At 41.2% G+C, this 21,995-nt stretch overlaps 1 protein-coding gene and 1 long non-coding RNA gene across 2 annotated transcripts in view; one reads left to right on the top strand and one right to left on the bottom strand.

Moving 5' to 3' along the window:
- Positions 1-21,995, top strand: part of LOC105917887 (receptor-type tyrosine-protein phosphatase N2) — a 269,052-nt gene that overhangs the window by 72,494 nt on the left and 174,563 nt on the right. The window contains exons 10-11 of the mRNA XM_036134561.1: positions 649-735; positions 15,945-16,024. Coding sequence (XP_035990454.1) covers positions 649-735; positions 15,945-16,024 — 167 coding nt within the window. The remainder of the gene's footprint in view (positions 1-648; positions 736-15,944; positions 16,025-21,995) is intronic.
- LOC118562283 lies at positions 9,594-10,331 on the bottom strand. Its single transcript, XR_004930553.1, has 2 exons — positions 9,919-10,331; positions 9,594-9,824 (listed from the first exon to the last, which is right to left on the bottom strand). It is a non-coding gene; the product is annotated as an uncharacterized LOC118562283 (long non-coding RNA).

Below are 21,995 nucleotides of genomic sequence, written 5' to 3'. Positions count from 1 at the left end.
ATTGCTTAATTGCATACAACTAGATTAATGAAATGAGATCTGGTTCCACATTATTCTGGTTTAGCGCATCTCATAACATTTTTAACATTATAAATATTGGACCATAATTCAATAACAATATATATCAATGATAGAAAAAAACATCAATAAAACGTTCAATAGAAGAACAGTTTTCCTTCGTTATGTATTTTAGCCTATCATGTAGGTTAATATTACAGTCACTACATCCTCCCAACCAATCACAACGCAGAGCCAGGAACCAAGCCCTGCCCCCTTCATAGGGTTCAGAGAGCATGTATTCTTTTCCCTTTTTGAAAAACTTGAATAAAGGGTTTAGTTTGAATTCAATGTTTGTGTGTTCTGTATCTAAAAATAGGTTGCTAAGCAACAGCATAAAATGGTCAGGGCTGCATTAAAATATATGTTTTGAATTTGTTGATAATTCTCTATGGATCAGTGTGATTTCCGTTTTATCAATATGCTTTGTTCTATATCGTCCAGTCGTAAATTGATCGCTTTTCTGTTGCTACTCTGTGATTTAAAGGAAACTAAATAGTTTTTCATGTCGCCTCTCTGACCTCCACCTTCATCCCTCCCTGCCTCTTCTGCCTCTTCTGCCCCTTCATTCCTTTGCCTCCTCACCCGCAGTCGGCTGCAGACGGACGAAGGCCTTCATCTGATGGAGATCTTGGCTCGTCGGGCCAACATCCAGATGACTGATTTTGCTGAGCTCTTGTACGTATATCTTTTTATATCCGTTATTTGTGCCACAGCATCTTACATTCCTTCCTCCTGCTTTTATTGGTGTTTGCTGTCATAAAAAAGAATAATTGTGGCTCCTACCACTAACCACACCTTTCTGGCTCTCTCAATGATTTGTTTCTAACGTGAAAACTGTAAAACTATAATTTGCATTTAACGTGTTGCATTTGATCAAAGCGGCACAGGTTCTAAAAATTATTTTCAATGTCGGACTGATTTTTTGTTGTTTATTTGTCTTTTGGTTATCTTTGTTTTCCAATCTCTATTTGCTTTTTTTTTGTTGTTGCTTATTTTGATTAAGTCCTGTGATAAAACTCAACATTAATCAACACAAGTTTGATTAAACGTGCTAATGGTGCTACAAATATATTCATTATTTGATTACAAAAAAAAAAAATTGTGTCAAAGAATATTTATTTATTCTCGTTGCTTTCTCGTCTACAGCTGGTTTAAAACTCTGCTGCTCATCTTTTAAGAGATACTCCAAAAACAGAGCATATTGCCCCTATTGGCCCATTGGCTCCCAGCACATTTAAGAGTTTATTTTACGTTTATTTCAAAAGTCTTATTTTTGTTTTTAAGTGTTTGAATGACCCCGCCACACATCTCTGAGCTTCATCCCTCCTCGCCCAGCTCAGAGGGGGCGGAGCCTCTTCCTCAGTTATGGAATAACTACCCCTGCACATAAGAGAGGCTCCTTCACTGCCCACCTTTAAAACTCGCCTTAAAACTTACTATTATTCTTTGACTTGTACACCCAGTGAGACTTAGTTTTCATTTTAAATTTTTTTTCTTGTTTATTTGAAGGGTTTTTATGCATTATCTTTCTTTCTTAGTTTTTTAATGGCTGCGTTTTAGCGTGTAGCGATGTGCAGCACTCTGTTTCAGCTGTTTTTACCTCTTTATAAAGATGGTATGGAAATATTCCTTAATTTCTTTTTTTTTTTTATTGGTTAAGTCAATGAAGTTTCAGGTCTTTCAGTTTCTCACCAGGCTTTCACATTAGAAATATATTTGTAAAGTAAGTTGGAGGGAAAAAAAAACAGAAAGGTGTTTAAAGAGTTTTAATGGTTTCATAATTCATGGAAACCCTTTTCAGAATAAGGTCTAATCAAGAACACTTTTTTATTTTTAGTTGTGTAGTTTAGTTTATCTGATCATTTAAAAAAGAAGAAGATTGTATCAAGTCTTTAGACTGTAACCAATGCATTTGTATGGAAGTTGTTATGATGGATAATTGAGATTTAGCAGCGGAGGCGAAGCCACATTTCTGCTCACATTCTATAAATTTTCTCTCCCTAAAATCCTAGATTAAATGATGAATGATGATCAGAGATCTTTTGAATATATTTAGGAGCATGAAGAATTATTTTGTAAATTCGCTCTATAGATTAACAATTAATATAAGTAATGCATTATTACAGAAATGAACAGTTTGACAGTTAAATTAATAAGGCGATATATCGCACAGTTACAAAATATGTTGGTGGAAAATGGCTTTTTTTATTTTATTTCCAAGGATTACGGTAACTTATCCCTTGAAGGTTCTGATCGCACGTCCTCACAGCGTTGGATTGCATGAAGTCTAAACATGATCAACAGGACCCCTGATTCAAATGACTGGGTCATTAGCAGGCTACTTCAGACATTAAAGCAGCTCACACACTTATATAAACCCCCCTCCCCAAAAAAACATATATTTATCATGAAATAAAACAATATATGGCAAGCTTTTGTCCCGATAGTGTTCACTTAGTCCTTTTTGAGCCTAAAAAGAGCTTTGCACCGGTCACAGTCAGCAGACATGGACATTGTTGTGCCATCTGCTGACATTCCCACAGAACTATGGAGACAATTGACAAATTACAGTAACGGTAAGAGCAAGTAGACCATCCTGCAAATGTCAGCTCACCGTGGTCACAGACCAAGCTGATCTACGGCGTTAGTGTTTCTTAACCTCTTTCTTTTTTTACACCTCCGCTGGGCCGTGCTGACTCTGTTGCTTCTCCTTGTTTCTCTGGTCTGGTTATGGTAAATATGTACAAAAGCGCTTTGGTTACTGACAAATAGAGCAAAAACAAAGTGTGAAATATATAAAATATAATGAGCCAACAGGGCACAATAATTAAATCGGAAAAGATTTGGATGCAACCATATTTCATGTATGGGCCCCTTTAAAGACACGCTGTGGAGCTGATTTAACCATTTTAATCATCCTTGTTGGAGCAGGAATGTAGCTAAAAAATGCGAAATACCAAACAGGAGCATTGAAGTTGAACTCCTCTGCGTTAGACCAACCAAATAGACAGACACACTTCATCCAACATAGGTGGTTGAAGTGAGAAAGCTTCCTAGATGAGAAGATGAACGTCTTCAGCTTCAGAATAGAAGTTGTTGTTTTATCTTTTAACCTTTTTCTGGATTGATCATGACCTGATGACTGAGGATCTTCACCAATACGATAGGATGTAGTTTGAGCTCCTCAGTTATGGAATAGCAGTTTACAGCAATTTAAGAGCATTTAGACATTATTAGTAAAAAGTAAAGCAGACAGAGACACATTTACATGGTAAAGCATGAAGAGCAGTTGCATTTTTCGCTTGTTTTTTAAGCAAACATGGAAAACAGACAATCACTCTGATGCTTTTTTTTAAAGAGGTACGCTATGAAACTCAACCCAAACTCAGGCATGAGCTGTATAAGCGATTAACTTAGCAGTAGCATTTTGTTAAAATAACTGTAAACTGTAAAATCATTAAATGTATGTATATATATATATATATATATATATATATATATATATATATATATATATATATATATATATATATATATATATATATATATATATATTCAGGGTGCAGCGGTGGCACAGGGTTACCCAGCGCGACCGCTTAGTCTCATGTCCGGTGTTTGATTTTGGCCTATGGGCCTTAGCCATGTTTTCTCCTTCCCTCTCAGCCACCTCCACAACAGCTTACTTTCATTTAAGGCCACAAAAAGGACAAAATTATATATTTTTTTCATATTTATTGTTACATTTGTTTATCTATTCTATCCAAATTGCACATACGTTTGGGTCCAGCAGGGGGCACCAGGTAGCTGCATAGTCTGCTAATTCCTCGTCTCAGCTCCGCTAGATAAAATGAGATCAAGAGCAAAAAGGCTCAGTCGCCAATAAAAAATCTAAATTAAAAAATTTTTTAAAAAAATCTGCAGTGATGATTACATGTACAACATTCTGCATTAGTAATGTCTCCTTTTATCTCCACTTCTCCTCTCATCAGCCGAGCAGATTTCTTGTGAAGGCAGCAAAGGTTTTCGTAAAGTCTTAACCTTTTTCAGAAACCTTTATCTTCGCCAGCGTTAAAACAGAGGTCCCCACCAAACTAATTTTAACACACACACAGGGAATGTCAGCGCAGTCCGTTTGTGATGGCAGGCTAAAAATACGAGCATCTAAAATGCTCAAAACGTCCTCGTTGCCCTGAAATGTAGCGGCGCCCGCGGGCATGAAGCCCTCCCAGCTGTCAGACGGCCAGGCAGTTAAATAAAAATGAGAGTTGCATCGAGAGAAAACCTTCGGTTCAGCAGCCATTTAAAATTACAACCAGCTCTGTGTGCAGACTAAAAAAAAAAAAATAAAAAAATAAAAGTCCAGCATGTAAGCGGAGGTCTGTGGATGACTCACAGGGTCCATGCTGCGCTTTGCCTTCCCGCCGGTCTACCTGAAGGCCCGAGTGGGCGGCACTGTTCTCAGAAGGGAGCATCACACACTAACACTCTTCCAATGTTCCCCCGTAAGAGGCGAGCGGCACCGGCTCCTCCGTAACAACCCCCCCCCCCCCCCCCCCCCCCCAGCATGTCGGACCACAGAGGGCAAACTGGTGGGATCAAAGCTGAGAGGCACAAGGCGTTGAAACATGAAGCGTAGAAAGGAAGAGAAAGCAGGAAGCAAACCAAGTGGGCTGATTTTTCTCCCCCCGCTGCTCTAAAAGGTGAATTGTGGATAGGATGAGGACAGAGTCGAGCCGCCGCTCGCTGCCATCGTTTATTAATGAAGCCAAACTCTGCCTGAACCCTCTCAGTCCAAGTCCTCTTGTCACGTGCCGACCAGAAACGTGAAAACGCCTCGTTGGGGTTTTCCTGATCGACCGAAACAATTTGTTCAAGTGCAATGAAAATGATTTACATTTGACTTTTTAATTCAGTTCAATTCAATTTTATTTATATAGCGCCAATTTAAGGCACTTTACAAAGTCAAATTCAATCAGATTATACAGTTTGGTCAAAAAATTTCCTATATAAGGGAACCAGTTGATTGCATCAAGTCTCTCCAAGCAGCATTCACTCCTCCTGAAAGAGCGTAGAGCCACAGGGAGAGTCGCCTGCATTGCTGATGGCTTTGCAGCAATCCCTCATACTGAGCATGCATGAAGTGACAGTGGGAAGAAAAACTCCCCTTTAACAGGGAGGAGAACCTCCAGCAGAACCAGAACCAGGCTCAGTGTGAACGCTCATCTGCCTCGACCCACTGGGGCTTAGAGAAGACAGAGCAGAGACACAGAAAGCACAGAAGCTCACATTGATCCAGCAATCTGTTCTATTTTTAACTTCTTAAACGTGGCGAGCTTATGTTTGGACCGCTGTACTCTGGTACTGAACCTTTTATTCAACAGGCATTGGTAGCCAGTGGATTTTAACGTATTGAAATGTTTTCATGCATCTTTTAACAAATCACTAGCTCTTCTCCAGCAGCAACAGGAACAGCTCCGTTTTAGTGAATATATCAAATCCCCACTGATTAAGATCTTGTTAAAAATCCCAGCCGCTTGTTCTCTTGTCTTTCCCATTTTGAAGAGTGGCTGAGAAATGCGCCTCTGTGCTGCTTGATATAGAAAACAGGAAGACAATTCCTAAATCAGTCTGAAGGCATTTTGACTGATTTTAAAAAGCCTGAATTAAATTCTGCCTTAATTACAGTTAATGGAGCTATTACCGTGGCTCTGGTGGTTTCACTAAATTCACTTATTTTGGCAAGGCTATTTTTCACTGCTGGTTAAAATGTACTCAGGGGGAAGTTGGGATATTCAAAATATTTCGCTTTAGGGTATTTAGCAATGAAAAAAAAAAGAAATTTTGTTTTACACATCTTTACCAGGAGCACAAATATGTGTTCTTACAATAGAAGAAGTTAGATATAGAATGTTTTTTTTTAATAACTTCAGTTTCTCTATTCGTTTGGATTTCATCCGTATAGTCAACAGGATCACATCCATCTAGTGACTTTTACTATAACTATTTAACTTTTTTTACCCCAATTGAGCCCAAAATAATTTACTAACAGGATACTTTTCTTATAATAAGCCAAACGTGCAAAAGCCTGTTTAGGTTTTGGATCTACATTGCAAAAAGGGAACTATAAGTGATTTTATTGTATTTTTCCTTGATTTGGGCAGGTAAATAAGATTATTTGCCAATGGAATGAGTATTTTGATGCCTAACATAAGATAATTAGATAAACTGCACTTGAAATAAGATGGTGGAGATCAATTGTTCCTATTTTAAGTGCAAAAATCTTATTCCATTGGCAAATAGTCCTATTTACCTGCTCAAAACAAGGAAAAATACATTAATTTCAAGAAAATTTTACTTAGTTTTAGTTCTCTTTTTGCAGTGTACACGTCTCTCCATTACAAAGCAAAACTATAATGATTCAAAAAATAAACTTTGGACACCCTGCAGTTATAATTAGTTGAAACTATATTCATGAGATGCTTTCAAGCTGCGATCGTCTGTTCGTCCTGTAACTGGTGGCCATAATGAGGAACCGTAAACTTAATCTGAACAGTTTAGGGACGGGTCATGTGTAAGAATGTCCTTTCTTAATCCCCCCCCTGTAACATTTCTAAATATCCAGGATCTAATCTATCATTGTTTTGGTCCGTTTCTGGAGGTTTGCATCGTTTTTGGGACCTGCTAATCGTCAGGAGCCTTCCTGTGGCACAACCAAACTTGTATGCTTATTCTAACTCTTTAGATTTATTTTGGAATGAAAGAGTTGCAGTACGATGCATAGTTTGTACTGTAATTGCTCCACTGAACCGTGTTTAAAAAAGAAAAAAGAAAAAGCAAAGGGAACCTACTGCCTCCTTTTTATGTCGTACCTTTTTATTTAAAGCCTTTTTAGTTTTCCCACAGGTTTAATCATTTGAGTTGAATAACTCATGTCGCAGTGTCTCTGTTATCCCGTCAGCTCAGCTCGCCTTTCCACGTGCCTCTCGTCGTGAGCCAGTGTTTCGACGTTTCTCCGCAGATCAGCGCACACTGCAAAAACGGATCTAAAGAGAAGTAAAATGTTCTTAAAGTTAGTGTATTTGTCCTTGATTTGAGAAGGTAAATAAGATGATCTACCAATGGAACGAGTATTTTGACACCTAAAATAAGATAATTAGACATCCTGCACTTGAAATAAGATGATTGAGATGAATTGTTCTTATTTTACGTGGAAAAATCTTATTCCTTTGGCAGATCATGTTATTTAACTGCTCAAATCAAGGAAAAATACACTAACTTTAAGAACATTTTACTTCTTTTTAGATCCGTTTTTGCAGTGCAGCATTTCCGTTCCCTCGAACGTTTTTTGCGTAAGCCGAAGCTTCGGGAAACTGAACTTGAACTCAGAGTTGAGGTGAGACAGAAGTGCACGTCGGTGCGTTTTTGTATGCAGGCAGGTAGGGGACGGGGCGGCTCGGCGTGGGGCCATCTACTCGCACGGCTTCGCCCCCGCGCTGCACACTCTTTCCACCCCCGCCGCCGAGCGCCCCCGCGCCTCGCCGTGTCGCTCGGCTGCTGCATGGAGTCCCTGGGTGGCCCACGCTCCTCTGCTGTCGTAATGCACCTTTTTGTCTTTGCTCTGCCATCCCGGGAATGAAAAGAGGGGAGCCACACACGGGGCAGGAGGGGAGGGGGAGGGTGATGGATCTGAGGTAGAGAAAGGGAGAGAAACGGCAGGGAGATGTAGATGCAGAAAGAGAGGTGGTAAGCCGGGGGTCTCTTTTGTTGCGACCGCAGTGAAAGCCCGGCAGGGGGAGCCGCCTTGACAATTTGTCAGAGGCGCCACATGTATTTTTTATTTTATTTTTTTAAGGCTGCCCAGCTCCCAGCCGCTGTGGCAACAGCAGTCACCTTCAGGAGAGCGATTAAAGCCAGAGACAAAAGTCCCAGGCTGGCGCTGATTTACCTCCACTACCTGTGGCTTCTTACCTCCCTGCTTCTCAACAAATCTCCTTCACCTGCTACGGCGCCTCCTAGTTGCACCCTGACGATTTAGTGATGTTACCACGGACTTCAGTCTCGTTTGTTGTAATCGTCAGACCAACATGAAGTAGTTCAGGGTCATAGAGCCGAAGAGGGACAGTTTTTCTCTATTATTTTTATTATTTTTAAACAAATTCAATGAGGTTTGTGTTTCTCCCTTTCAACCCTTCTACTCTTTAACCCCTAAATAAAATATTCTGCAAACCTCACCATTACCTCAACAAGTCGCCTCATGCGGAACCAGAATCCACTTTGTGATTAAATGCAGCCGCTCTGTTTCCGTCCTCAGAGGTTCGTTGGAGAACCTTTAGTGAACAACCAAGCGTCACGAAGGCCAGAGGAACGCAGTAGATGGGTTAAGGGGAGAAACTGGTGCAGAAGGTTAAAGCAGGTTTAGGTTATAAATCAGCATCACAAGTTTCAAACACCTCACACAGAGAGCTCTGTGTAATGCAGGATCTGAGCTATTAGGATTATGGTCCGATCCAGACCCGACCGTCCGTCTAAATTTACCAAAAAGAGCCAAAACTGGGGAGCAATCCGGCGACTCCAACTCTGGAGGAGCTGCAGAGCTACTCAGGGTAGGTGGAAGAATCTGCAGAGATTATTTTATTCAAAATAATCCATAAAATGTGCTATATGTGTTGGATACACAGCAAATATGAGGAAATTGTGCTGTGGTTAGATGAGGCCACAGCTGACCTTCGTTTATAGTACAATAAAAAAGTAAGACTGCACATGAGGACACATTTCACACTGTGAAGCACGGTGGTGGCAGCATCATGCTGTGGGTAGCTAATCAGAGTCGAAGGTAATGGAGCTAAATACAGAGCAGTCCTGGAGGAAAACCTGTCAGAGGATCCAAAATAGTAGAGACTTGGTCAGTGTTTCATGTTCCACTATAAATAACCTTAAATATAAAAGCTAAGCATGTTGGAACAGACCTAAACCTAGGAGGCTGTGGTAATAAGGATTGCCCTGAAACTGAAACACCAGACTTGATGCTGACTCAAAAAACTTGATACCATTTTCAATACCTTTTGTTTTCTTTTGAAGGGAGTGGGTTATTTTGGTGAAGCAGAAAACATGTGATTAATGGCATTACGATGACCTCTGCTTTAACTTCCTGGCCTCTCTTGTAAATGAGAACTTTTGTCTCGATTAACCTGCCTGTACACATAAAGGTTTAATGCTCGTAATAACTTGATTAACTGGGGCAGCGAACGCTTCTGCTGTGCAGAGGTGGATGAATCCGGCTTCAGAAAGTAAAAACTCTGCCCAGTCTTCCTTCATCCTGTAAACATTAGTCCCTGTTCAGGTGGGAGCCAGTCTGTCCAGGCGTTTTACTTCCTGATTACCCGCCTCTGCTGCTAGGTACCGTATATCACAAGTACACCCTTTAAAGTCCAAAGACTGAAGTACTTCAGTGCCTGAAAGTGCTGCATAAAATCCAACCAGTCATCTCAGAACATGTTTTTTTATATATTTTTTTATTTCCCTCCATCTTTCAAGCTACCCTGCATCCATTTACCAGGCAGCCCAACCCTCAGCCTCGCTCAGAACCATCAGATTAGCATATTACAGCAACAAAAGTGTCTCTGAACAAAGTAGCTGGGTGACCTGTGCGCCCCTCGCCGCTGACAAAGGCGGCTAAACTTCCACTTTGCCAACGATTCCCTCCTGGGGCCGCAGCAAGAGAGGCGGTCGGCGGCTGCAGCGGCGGCGGCGGCGGTTCATCGAGCCTGCAGGAAAAAAAAACAACCAAAACTGGAAAGACATGAATCATAAAAGCGAGCCTACACACCGCGCCAGGACACAAAAAAAAAACACACAAACCTGGAGAGTGACTCGCACCCTCACATTTGATTTGGAACAATTCAATAGTGATTAGATAACGGCGCCGGTGAGCGCTCCGCAGCGAGGCGGCCCTGGAAATGTTTTTAGCTGCAGCCGTGGCCTGGTAGTGGAGGAGGGGCGCTGGTGTGGGTGGATTCGCCCGAGCCTTTGATTGTGGAATAATGCTAGCTGTTGCATAACGTCGCTGAGTGCAGACCAAAGGTTTTATCTAGTTATTTATTTATCTCTGTGCCGAGGTGATGTAATGTCTGTCTGAGTCGAGGGTTCGCATCGGAGAGCCGCCACCAGGAGGAGAGAGCGGGCCTCGGCTGGACGGATGTGAAAAAGATGAAGGCTGACGAGGACCAGGCTGCAGAGTCTTCATCGGTCACATCTGAAATAACCAGGCGTCCTCGTGCAGAAAAGCAAAATTAATTCAGGTTCAGGTTTAGAAAAGCGTACTAAACAGTGCTGTCCATGTTTTAACTTTTTAGCAGACCATGTTGGGTTGACTGAACCATATTTTACATACATATTAAGTATGTATATGTATATTAAGGCGCTATTTGCATAAGAATCGTCACATATACGGGTTATGCGATATTTCTACAGTTCTGTTGTAACATTTCCCACATTTTATTTATATGTTTTATTTTTTTTCCCACTGCACTAAGCAGCATTCTTATAAAAAAAAAAACTTTACCCTATGAAGCCTCTACCTCTTGAGCTTGTTTTCCATTAAAAACTGTTGTTAGATGCATTCGACACAAGAAAAATTATAAAGTTGAGGAATGTAGTTTGTCTGCCATGTTTTTATGACACATGGAATCTAATTAGGGCTCGGTATGGATTCAAATGTCAAGAATCGATTTGGTTCAGATTCTCAAGATTTAGAATCGATTCTTTGCAACTTGATTCGTTTCGCTCCAATCTCTAATTGGTTTGCAGGTATTGAACAAATTTTTTAGCTGTTACCTGAATTTCATGACTGTGTAGTTATGCAACATATTGATACTGGTAGCATATTAACATTCAACAGCAAATTAACAAAGTAACGATGGTTAATGGCGGCTGTAAGGACCAAAGCTTCTCCCTGAATGTTTTCAGAAACATGCAGAGGGGAAGAAAACCCAAACTGATCCAGGGTAGAAAACAGAGACACCAGAGATATGTACAGCTGCTATTTCTATTCTATTCAATTGAAAAAAATTTCATTAAACCAAAAAGAAAAATACATTTGGACACTAATCTGGTGCATTATCAGAAATATAAGATTAAAAATCCACCGCCTGCACTGGAGTGTGAAGGCGCATACTGTGAGCTTCGTGGACCTTTAAAGCCGGGCGTACATTGTACGAGTTTTTGCCCTTTTCGTGTCGATTCTTCAGTCGTGCGAGAATGTTTTGGATCGGGCCAGGTTTCAGCTTGATCGTGAGTCCTGCGTCGTGTCGTATACAGGGGATAACGAGGGGGTGATTCGCCTCTCACGACCACCTCCCCATCAGGAATCGGACGGTCGGTTGAAAATCAAACATGTTTGAAATTCAGTCGGCCTTCGTGAGGTGATGGTGAGCGCCTCCTGCTGTTGAAGCAGAGCTACGAGCTGATTTCCCCCAAACTCGCGCACTGAGCATGTGCAAACAAGGGAATTCTTCTTCATCTTAGACGTAAATGTAGGAGTGGAGAGAAGCATGGTGGTGGTACATGTAACATGGAGTCAAAGTACGGAGGAGCAACTCATAGAATTACCAAGGCAGCGCATTTCGTTCTACTGAGCCTCATATTTAACAGTGAGCATCGACACTTCCGTTTTTTTTTCTTCTACTGTGGACGTTTGGCTTCCGGGTAGACGAGTCCGAGTAGCGCCATCTCTCTATGGCGCTGAGTCGAACGTGGTTTTTAGACGTACAGTAAGAACAGATATGGTGAGCTGGGAACTCTTAAACTGCGTTTTTGTTGTACAGTTTGAGCTGCATTAGAGTACCGCGATTAAAAACATCGTACAGTGTACGCCCGGCTTAAGCCTTCATAATCGAGCGTACCTGTTGTTTATATTTCTTATGAAAAATTGGTTCAATTCCCAGACTTTCTGCCAGCCGGACGAAACGGGGAAGGGATGGTAAAATGTTTGATTAGCTAGCTGAGCACCTAGAGCCGTTTATTTAGCAGCAGACTCCCACCGCTCACCTGTCAGTGAGAGCAGAGAGGGACGGTGATGCTGCCGTGCTGCAGACCGCCTGCTTGGAGCAGCTCAGCGCATCAAGCTCCGTATCACATATAAAACAGTTCAATGGGAAAACTTTTTGCCTCCGAGCATTTTATAGTGTGACACCGCGTCCGCCCGGATGTCCACAGAGTCGTGTCTGCGCAAGTAGTCCCGGCTCACACATTTAAGTTCACAGTGGAATTTAAATCTGTCTCTGGTTACACGAGTCGATCTTTAAGAATTCATATGAGCATTGATTCATAATTTGGAATTCAATACATCGAACAGCCGAAGAGCAAAACCTTTCTTTGATTCTTGTTTTAAGAAGGTTTTTGCTTTTCCGCTCTAGCATTTCTAGTTATCTTTTTTTAGTTTTGCCTCCCAATTTAAAAATATTAGCAATTTAATTAAGCAACCTCTGTAATTCCAGCTTGTTTGTTCCACTGAGTTAAATCTGTTTACAGCGGATGGGAGCTTTATTTTTCTGCTTCATGCTTCGGTTTTCAAGACAAAATAAATAAATAAAATAAAGGAACATCTCTCAGACTGGAAAGTTGTCGTTATTCACCCAAGCAAAGAGGGAGGTTATGGTTTCATAACATGACCGGGTTGGTTCCTGGTGTCGATCAAGCTGTCAAAATCGCTTTTTCCCCCGTGAAATAATAAAAAAAAAGGTTTTATTTAGTTCAGAACTAAACAAGTATCCGTGTTGCCTTTTTGAAATAATGCAGTGTGAAATGAAATCAACTATTAAACATGTTTTGGCTTTTTGAGGTCGTATTTTATTTTTTATTTTTTACCGATTATTACATTTTTCAAACCGTTGCCAGCCAAGTCATCTTTCCCAAAACGATAAATCAGGGCAACGTGAGGTGAAGAAATAATCTTCAGTGAGATCTATTTTCCCCGTGAGGTTATTTATAAGCTTTAAAGTCGATGTTGTACCTTTGTGCTGCAGCTGCCCTTGGTGGTAAGGGTCGACAGATGGACATGTGATAATCTCACTCTGAGTGATCCCCCCTCCTCCTCCTCCTCCTCCTCCTCTTCATCGCAGTCCCAGTCTTTGCCTGGGCCGGCTGATGAATCACTTCACAGATGTGGCAAATATATCAGCTCCCGTGCTCAGAAGCAGGAGAAATGGTGGAAGAAAATGATCTGTTGTGTTCCCAGAGAGCGCGATCGGCTGAAATCAGGCGTTTTTTTTGCTCCTTCTGCAGCCGGGTTTACTTGGGACGTAAGCGAAGAACAAAACGGTGGAGATTACAATGAGAGCAGCAAAAATAAAAGGAGTATTTTTACATTTCTTTTAGCACGCAGCCTTGTTAAGTTTCCCCCTGTGGTTCGTTAATTACATGCTGTCTAATTAGTTTATTTTACCTAAAATGTTAGAATACTATAAGGTAACTGGTGCGTAAACACGACTGGTGAACATGGCCAGGTTTTTTCCTTTGATATGTTGGCCTCGGGGCCCGAGAAACCCAATTAAACACCGCACAATAACCGTTAACGATTAAATGAGCGCAAAGCTGCAATCGTGCTCCAGACTTTGAAAAGCAAAACTCTTAAGGTTTTAGACTGGTGGAGTGAAAATGTTTTCATGGTTTTGTGTGTTCTGTTGGTTTGCATGGGTAATGGCGGTAAAGCATGAAAAACCATGGGACCCATACGGGTAGGTAACGGGCTAAAAACGGGCCCCAGGTGGGACTTGAAGTTGAAAATTGGCCCGATTTTCTTTTATTGAGGACCCATTTAGTGCCTGTTTGCGATCCTGCGTAGAGTGATCAGCTCATTAATGGGTTTTATTTGGTCGACCCAAATGAGTTCTACCAAATAGGCCCACTTAGTGCTCATCCAGCCTGAGAAAAAGCCATGCTGGGCCCCCATAAAGTGTTCCTGATGGGGATTCTGCTCCATCAACCCAAGAGGAACCCAAACAATAGGCCCACTTTGGCCGATACCGGACCAGTCTGACGTTTTGACGGCTAAACTCTTCATATTTATGCTGAAAGGTCAGGATTCATTAATAATGCTTTGCAAACACAACTTTCTCCTGGGCAAATTCATTTTTGCATGTCTGGAAACAGAAGAACGACTAGTGAAGTGAATTGTGTCTAAAATCTGCTGGGTGCTAAATTTAAAAACCTCCAGTCCTCCCTGTTGATGCAACAAAGCTTCCAGAAAACTGCACTAGTATAATATTATCAGTATAATATTACCTTCAGTGAGAAAACAGGTTTTAAAAGTAGGAACAGAAATGTATAAATACATTTTTTTTTTTAATATTGGTGACAATAGGTTTGCATTGGGGTGAAAAGGGTTAATTGACTTATAACTTCTTGTTATTTGACCCTTTGGTAAGGCAGGGATCTTTGAAAATGTGACTTATTTTTATTTCGGCTTCTTCTAGTAATGCCGCTCACTCAGATATTGACTCTTTCAATTTTCTGCTCCAGTGTATAAAGAAGCCAGCGTGAACGAGGTCCAGAAAATGGACAAGCTCATTTAACTTCAGTTTCTTTCAGCATTATCAAACCTTGCCGCCAAAACGTCGGTTTTCTTCCAGTCGTACAAAAATCATCCCTCAATAAGTCATAAATCTGGTCCCTTGTTGGTTTTAAACCAAAAATATGATGCCTTGGTCAAACTGTCTGGAAAACGTTAAACCCAATGATTCCTGGTCGGAGCAGAGCTGCTATAAGGTGCCGCGTTCAGACAGTACGAATGCTTTTACTTCTATTTCTGCATCCATTTACAGCCTTCTCTGCGTTTACCGCCACATGTAACTCTATTTCTTTTTCTAAATGGGCCTCGGACGGGGAAGATGTTGTGCGAAACACCGCTGTAAATCGCACCGATGGGTGTGGGATTCTGGCAAAGAGAGAGAGAGAAAAAACAAAAAAAAACAAAAACAAAAGAGGCTTTTATTTTGTGCGTGGCTCTTAATTATTTTTGCTGACCCTTTTACTTTAATTGTTTGGACAGAAGAGGCCGACCTCGGCGCCTGAAAAAAAAATGCACTCAGCCCCCGCACTGAAAAACGTTTAAATCCATCAGCGTGAAAGGCCAGAGAAGAACAGTCGGAGCGTTTTCCTTCTTTCGGTTCGTTGGGACACGACTTGCTCCACGCTGATGTCACCGTGTTTTATAGCACTGTTGCTGCACCAGGAGTCGCTTCCTATTGTGGTGCACAAAGCATCCTGGGGGGGGGGGAGGAGGCTTTCTAATGTTCCTTCCTGCTGGGCTTTTAATCTGAATTACAGAAAAAAAAAACACGAGGGTAATCACATTGGGAGACCCGCTTTGGCTCTGACCACCCAGTCTCCCTCTGCGCTTCGATTCAAGGTGGATCATTGATGATGGATGCTGAGGTGGGGGCGGGTGGGGGGGAGAAAATCTCACCGTTCCTTACACTCTCAGATGGTTTTGACACCAGTACACTCATATCTGTTGAAATAATACGCGTCGCAGCCGCGTCGTTCTCATTCAGAATCTAAATGTATTAAAAAAAATGCAGCTTAGGTCCTTCCTCTCCAGGAGGAAGCATCCTCGCCCGCCTTATCTTTATTTCCTCGCACGCTTAAACGCTGGCAGACACACTGCATTGAGATTCAAGAGGTTATCTCTGTGTGGTGATGAGGATTGCTGTAGCCTAAAGGATCGCCACAGGTTAATGCTTTTTTTTTTAAGGGCTATGTGTGGCTGAGCCTTAATGAGCACAGCTCAGTTTCCCTTTGAAAAACAATGCAAAGCCACAGAGGGAAATGGACTCTAAGTGTGCCTTTTGTAAACCTTTTCAAACGTCTGTCTGTGCGTCTCACAGGGTGGTGGGACCGGCCGTGACCTTCAAAGTGAGCCGCAACTCCCGGAACGTCAGCACTGCAGATGTGGCCAACGTGGCGGGTAGGTTCTCCTCGCCTCGGCTAATGTTGTCTTTACATCGACAGAGATAAAAGACAGGCCATTATCAGCGGCCCGCTGCTGCACCTGCGGCCCCCGCCGGGCCTTTTTTCAAAACCTGACTTGAAATGTTTATGGGCTTCTTCTTTTTTTTTTTTAAAGCCATAGTGTTTTCTTTTTCTTCTTATTCAGCGTTACGCTTTATGATCAGCTGATCAATTTCTCTTAGTTCAGAGCGGCTTTCTGTGCTAAATTTAGGATTCATTTCATCAGTTAAACCAGTTGATCAACAAGTCGTGTTTCATTTAGGAATATAATAATATAGGGCTGGACGATAATTCAATAATAGTATGTATCGATCATTAGACAATTGGTCAATTAAAAGATAAAGAGAAGAACAGTTTTCCATCCTTTTGCATTCTAGCCTATCATGAATGTTAATACAATTATATTAACCTTCCCAACCAAGTACAAACTCAGACCCAGGAACGCCCAATCACCTCTTTTTTTTTTAAGTTTTGGTAAAAAAGTTGGTTGTATAAAGGTTTTTGTTTGAATTCAGTGTTCTTTGTTTAGGAATAGGGAATTAAGCAACAACATATAATGGCCATGGCTGCACTTAAAATATATGTTTGCAATTTTTTGATAATTATCGATCAATCAGATTTCTATGTCATCGATATGCTTTTTGTCCTGTATCTACCAGCTCTGCAACAATCTCCTAAAAACCTTGATGTGGTTGTGTTTATACGTGAGAGCAGACTACTCTCTTCACAGAGGGACACACCTTTGTCTTTTGATGACTTTCCCTCCTGTTTATTACCTTCTATGTTATGCAGCGAACAGAATTTGTGAAATGACTCAAAACATCATGTATGTTTTAGATTCTTCAAGCAATCCCTTGTTGTTGTGGTTTCTGCTTTGTGCTCTCTTGGCATTCTCTAGATGAGCTTTATGAGCTCGTCTTTCTTATCAGTCCCTTTTTATTTCTGTCCTGATTTGTGTCCAGTTTTTTTATTTATTTAATTATTGTAAAGCGCTTTGAGATCATCTTGTGTTGAATGGTGTTATTTAAATAAAGCTCGATTGGATCCGTGTGGCTGCCACGTGTCCCACAGCATGATGCAACCACCGCCAGGCTTTACAGTGGCTGCACTGCAAAACAGATCTAAAAATAAGTAAAATGTTCTTAAAGTTAGTGTATTTATCCTTGATTTGAGCAGGTAAATAAGATTATCTGCCAATGGAACGAGTATTTTGACCCCTGAAATAAGGTAATTAGACATCCTGCACTTGAAATAAGATGATGCACTGCAAAAACAGAATTAAAAACAAGTTAAATTTTCTTAAAATAAGTGTATTTGTCCTTGATTTGAGCAGGTAAATAAGACTATTTGCCAATAGAATAAGATTTTTTCTCTAAAAATAGGAACAATTCATCTCCATCATCTTATTTCAAGTGCAGGATGTCTAATTATCTTATTTTAGGGGTAAAGATACTCATTCCATTGGCAGATAATCTTATTTACTGGCTCAAATCGAGGACAAATATACTAACTTTAAGAACATTTTACTTGTTTTTAGATCCGTTTTTGCTGTGTGGAGACGAATTGTTCCTATTTTAAGTGTAAAAATCTTATTCTATTGGCAAATCATCTTATTAACCTCGTCAAATCAGGGACAAATGCACTAATTTTAAGAACATTTTACGTATTTCTAGCTCCGTTTTTGCAGTGTGGTGATCTTGGTCGATAGCCTCACCTTGACATCTCCAAATACGCTTCTTGTCACTCTGGTCATGTAGCTCAAGCTTTTTTGTTTGATTCTAAACCTTTTCTACAGACGGACTCTGGCTTGCCCACGTTGGCAACTGCAAATTAAACTCAAACTAGACGAGTGTTCTTGGATTATTATCCTAAAGTCATTATGACCGGACGCCACTTCAGACATGTGAGCAATGGAGACACGAGAACTGCATCAGCTCTATTGTCCGCTGATTGCCAAGGCCAATGCTGGCGTGTTTACTGTGCAGGACAATGATTGTCTAGGATAGACTGTCAGGTATTAGTAAGAGGTTAGAACGACAGAGACAGAGCAGACAAGCTGCAGCCGGGCTGTTGGGTGTGATTACTTTTATCTATGTAATCTCTGCTCTGTTTCTCAATAAAGTGCTGGAACTTGACCACTTCAACGTTTCCATATTCAATAAGTCTTGGAGGTCAGTTATAGTTTGATTTTCCTACCACGACGAGGCGTCTGTTGTGGAACAGGAGCTTCTCTCTTGGTCTGCAGCTTCTCAGTCCACACTGGAGTTCATTGCAGGCTTGACTTTGGTGGTTTCTGGTCTCCTCCTGATTATCCTAAATACACTTTTCCATGCCAGAGTTACAGTTTGGGTCAAATGCAGGAAACCTGGTGGACAATTTTACTAATTCGGCCCTGCAGAAGGGTCAAATACCCTGACAGCTTTATGCCAGCAGCCTGCAGAGGGCTGCAAAGCGTCGGTCGAACCGTCAAGGTGCAACTAACTAAGAGAAATTAGCGAATACTAGGGGAGGTTTTTGTAAAAATGTGACACTGTTTGCATACATTTTTTCCCTCTTTGAGGTGGAGGAAATCCACCATAAATTTAAATATATAACCAATGTCTTTAAAAAAACAAAAGAAATAATATATGGGCATGGGACTGTGGAAAATACGTAAACTTGCTAGAACCCTGTTTCTTTTTGGGCTCCCAGTAAGGGAATGTGTGACATTAAAGAGGCAGATGTACGGTGGCATATTTAATAACGCAGTTAGAGTCTGCTGCATTCTCCCTGCTCACATCCAGAGCCGCAAACATGTACATCACCGGCTGATTGCAGGTAACCGGGGCGAACAATACCTGAATCAGCTGCTCTCAACTTTTGATCATGATGCACTTACAATCAGGTCATGTTTTATGCTCGAGTGGTTACCTGGAGGAAAGTTTTCGAGAGTTTTGCAATCAGAATGCATTCACTTTAAACTTTTGCCATACGTTTCTGTCCATGCTCGAAAAAACCCAGAACTGTGGAAGAAAAAGGGAGGGAAAAAAAACATATTCTACAATTATGAATACTTCTATATATCATCTGAGAGACATGCATATCTTTACTAGTCAACGTGTCTATTTCTGTCACTCTTTTTGTGTTTATCCGCTGCCATTTCTGTCAGGTTGAACTGGAAGTGGATCTATTTAACCGTCTCTCCAGTGATTTCTGCTGTTGTTTTGTTTCAGTGAGTGTTCTGGCTTGAGGACAGTCTGTCCTGTATCTCCTCCCACCTTAGCATCGACGTTTACCTCCAGGTCTCATTACTAAAGCTCGGGTCAGCAGCATAAGCCTGGAAGGCTTTCCTGTCTTGTTTGTCTTTGTCAGACCAAAGAATTTTGTAAATCACCCTCAGACTCCTTTCCTTTTTTTCTTTCTTGTTTGCAAACCCAACGTAGGGTTATTTTCCATCATTCACTTGTCATAAAAGAACAGAATGTATTCAGGGGGTGACGCTCGGGGTTATATGGTGTTATTGGGTAATTACTGAACTGAGAGCGCTTAGTTGACAACAGACATGCCGAATGGAAGTGAAGTCACTAATTAGCATCACGGTAAAGAAGGCGGTGAACACTTCTACTTTTTTTTTTTCTATCCAAGTTCCCAGGTACGGACAAAAAGTGGGAGAGGTTTGAGAAAGTGATGAGTCTTCTTCTTACCCACCCAAAAACTCTGTTGTTGTTTTTTTCTGCTTAAAACTCTTCACACCACAGGATTTTCTATTGTTTTCCTGTTTGATGTTGGATGTTCGAGAAATGCAAGCCTGTCACTTTCAGCCAGAAGTCTGAGCTTATGAAGGAATCATATGATCCTCCTTATTGTTATGATGACTCAAAGAGTTGGGTTTAATTTTTATAAATAAATGCATATTAATCGACACAATGTAAACATGCGAGATTATAGCCAGAGCTGATGTCAAGCCCCAGTTCCTCGGCAGGAAAAAAACAGCCACACAAAACGATATAGTGATTACTTAAGGCTAAAAAACATATTTTAGATTGTCCATAGCTGTTCAAATGAAAATAAAAACGCTAAATGTATCACATACACTGAAAGGATATCCACACGATGATGCCGTTCTGTATCACGGGAGTCAAATAGCACTCAATTATTGATCTAATAAACTAAAGTTAATCAAATACAACAACAAAAAAAAGCAAGTAAAAACCAGAACAATGTGCTTTTCTGCTTCCCGCATAAATCCAGGCACCATTCAGGCCTCTCTGTGATACGCGGAGGGACTGCAGCAGCCTCCCACGGTGGAATCCAGCTGTGGAGATGTTGTAAAGGTGTGTGGGAGTGTGTGAGGGCACGCGGAGAGCTGCGGCGCGAGTCGCGGTAATGAGGAGGGGGTGTTAATGAAGTGGGGAATATAGGAAGGAGGAATGTTTGCCATTAGCCGAGGTGTCAGTCCAGAGAGAGAGAGAGAGAGAGACTTTCCAGATATTCCCTCAGCGTAATCAACACACACACCATCATTTCACCTGAACGAGGAAAATTGGATTTGTCAAAACAACTACACGAGGAGCTCACTGTCTGTCTCTTCATCCCCGGCTGATAATTGCGCCCCCACCTCTTCACACGCGCTGAATTTCTCTTTTTTTTTTTTTTTTAGGCGGTGATTATGCAACGGCTGCACATCGCTCCCCCCCTCCGCTCTTAAGTGCCATTGTTGCCGTCCTCTTTTTCCCGCCTCCTGCCTCGGATCGCGCCGGCTCCGCGGGGTCACGGATGAGCCTCGATTGCCTTTAATGCAAACATTTGACAGAACGTGCTTAAAATGAAATACGCCATCCTCTCGGCTAGAGTGCAACGGTGTGGGCGGTTCCGTCTTTAAAGTGTCGTTTGTCATATTCAACCAGAACATCAATCCATTCCAGTGGGTACATTACCCGCCGTCTCTCCCTCCCCCCTCTTTCCCTCCCTGGGTTTTATTTTTATAGAGCTTTTCTAAAACATTAGGCTTTACACGGCCATTGTAATGATGTCATTTTATCATCATTTATGGTCGCTCAGCGGCGCGCAGAGACGACTGGACGTACACATGTTCTGACTCAAACTGGCGTGCTTAAGCATTTGGCAGCTGTGCTTGGAGTGATTTAGCTTTTATTTGATGTAATCTGAGCCAATATGTCAGCAAGACATGCTTGAGGATCAGAGGTAAGTTTAAACGGAGCAGTAAGATGGAGAAAGATGTTAGTTGCACTTTATGCTCGGAAGCCTTTAAGATAATCTCTGATTATGATTATTAAAAAAGGATAAAAGCTGACGCGATGGCATAGAAACAGTGCTGTTGCAAATTTTGCAGTCTGGCCAAAATCCCCATGTTTGAAACTCAGTGGCTACAGTATATATTTGTTTTTCCTTTAAAGTTGTCATTTCATTGTTTGCAATATTTATATGGAATAAAGTAGAAAAGGGTGTCGATGTTGATCTTAAAATGAAAATAGAGGTGCACTTTGCTATATTTTTGTATTGAATGGGTTGGTTTTCTTGGTCTAGCAAATGTTTTATCTATTCACAAAAACAAAAACAAAAACTTTCTTGGAAAGTCGTACTACATTTAGTCAGGTTTTTAATGAATAATGGTGCCCAAGCCAGATAAAGTAAAAATCTGATGGATGTTTTTTTTTTTTTTTTCGCTGTACTTATACTATGATATTAAAATGAACGCGAGTCCATATCACTAATAAAAGAAAAACATGTTGTGTGGTTGCTGCCATTTTACATTTAATAAAATATAACTTTATCTGTCGTGATTTTCTCCTAAGAAGTTAGAAAAAGTCTCCATGGTCATCAGCTCCTTCTGCAGGAGGGCTGTGGCCCCCGGGCCCCAGTTTGGTCAGCCCCTGCTAAAAAAAAATAAAACTTGCCTTCATGACTTCATATTACCATCTGACTGG

Source organism: Fundulus heteroclitus, unplaced genomic scaffold (genome assembly GCF_011125445.2).
Source record: "Fundulus heteroclitus isolate FHET01 unplaced genomic scaffold, MU-UCD_Fhet_4.1 scaffold_85, whole genome shotgun sequence".
NCBI lineage: Eukaryota > Metazoa > Chordata > Actinopteri > Cyprinodontiformes > Fundulidae > Fundulus > Fundulus heteroclitus.
The sequence above is the reverse complement of the archived record's forward strand: the minus strand, read 5'-3'. Positions and strand labels throughout refer to the sequence as shown.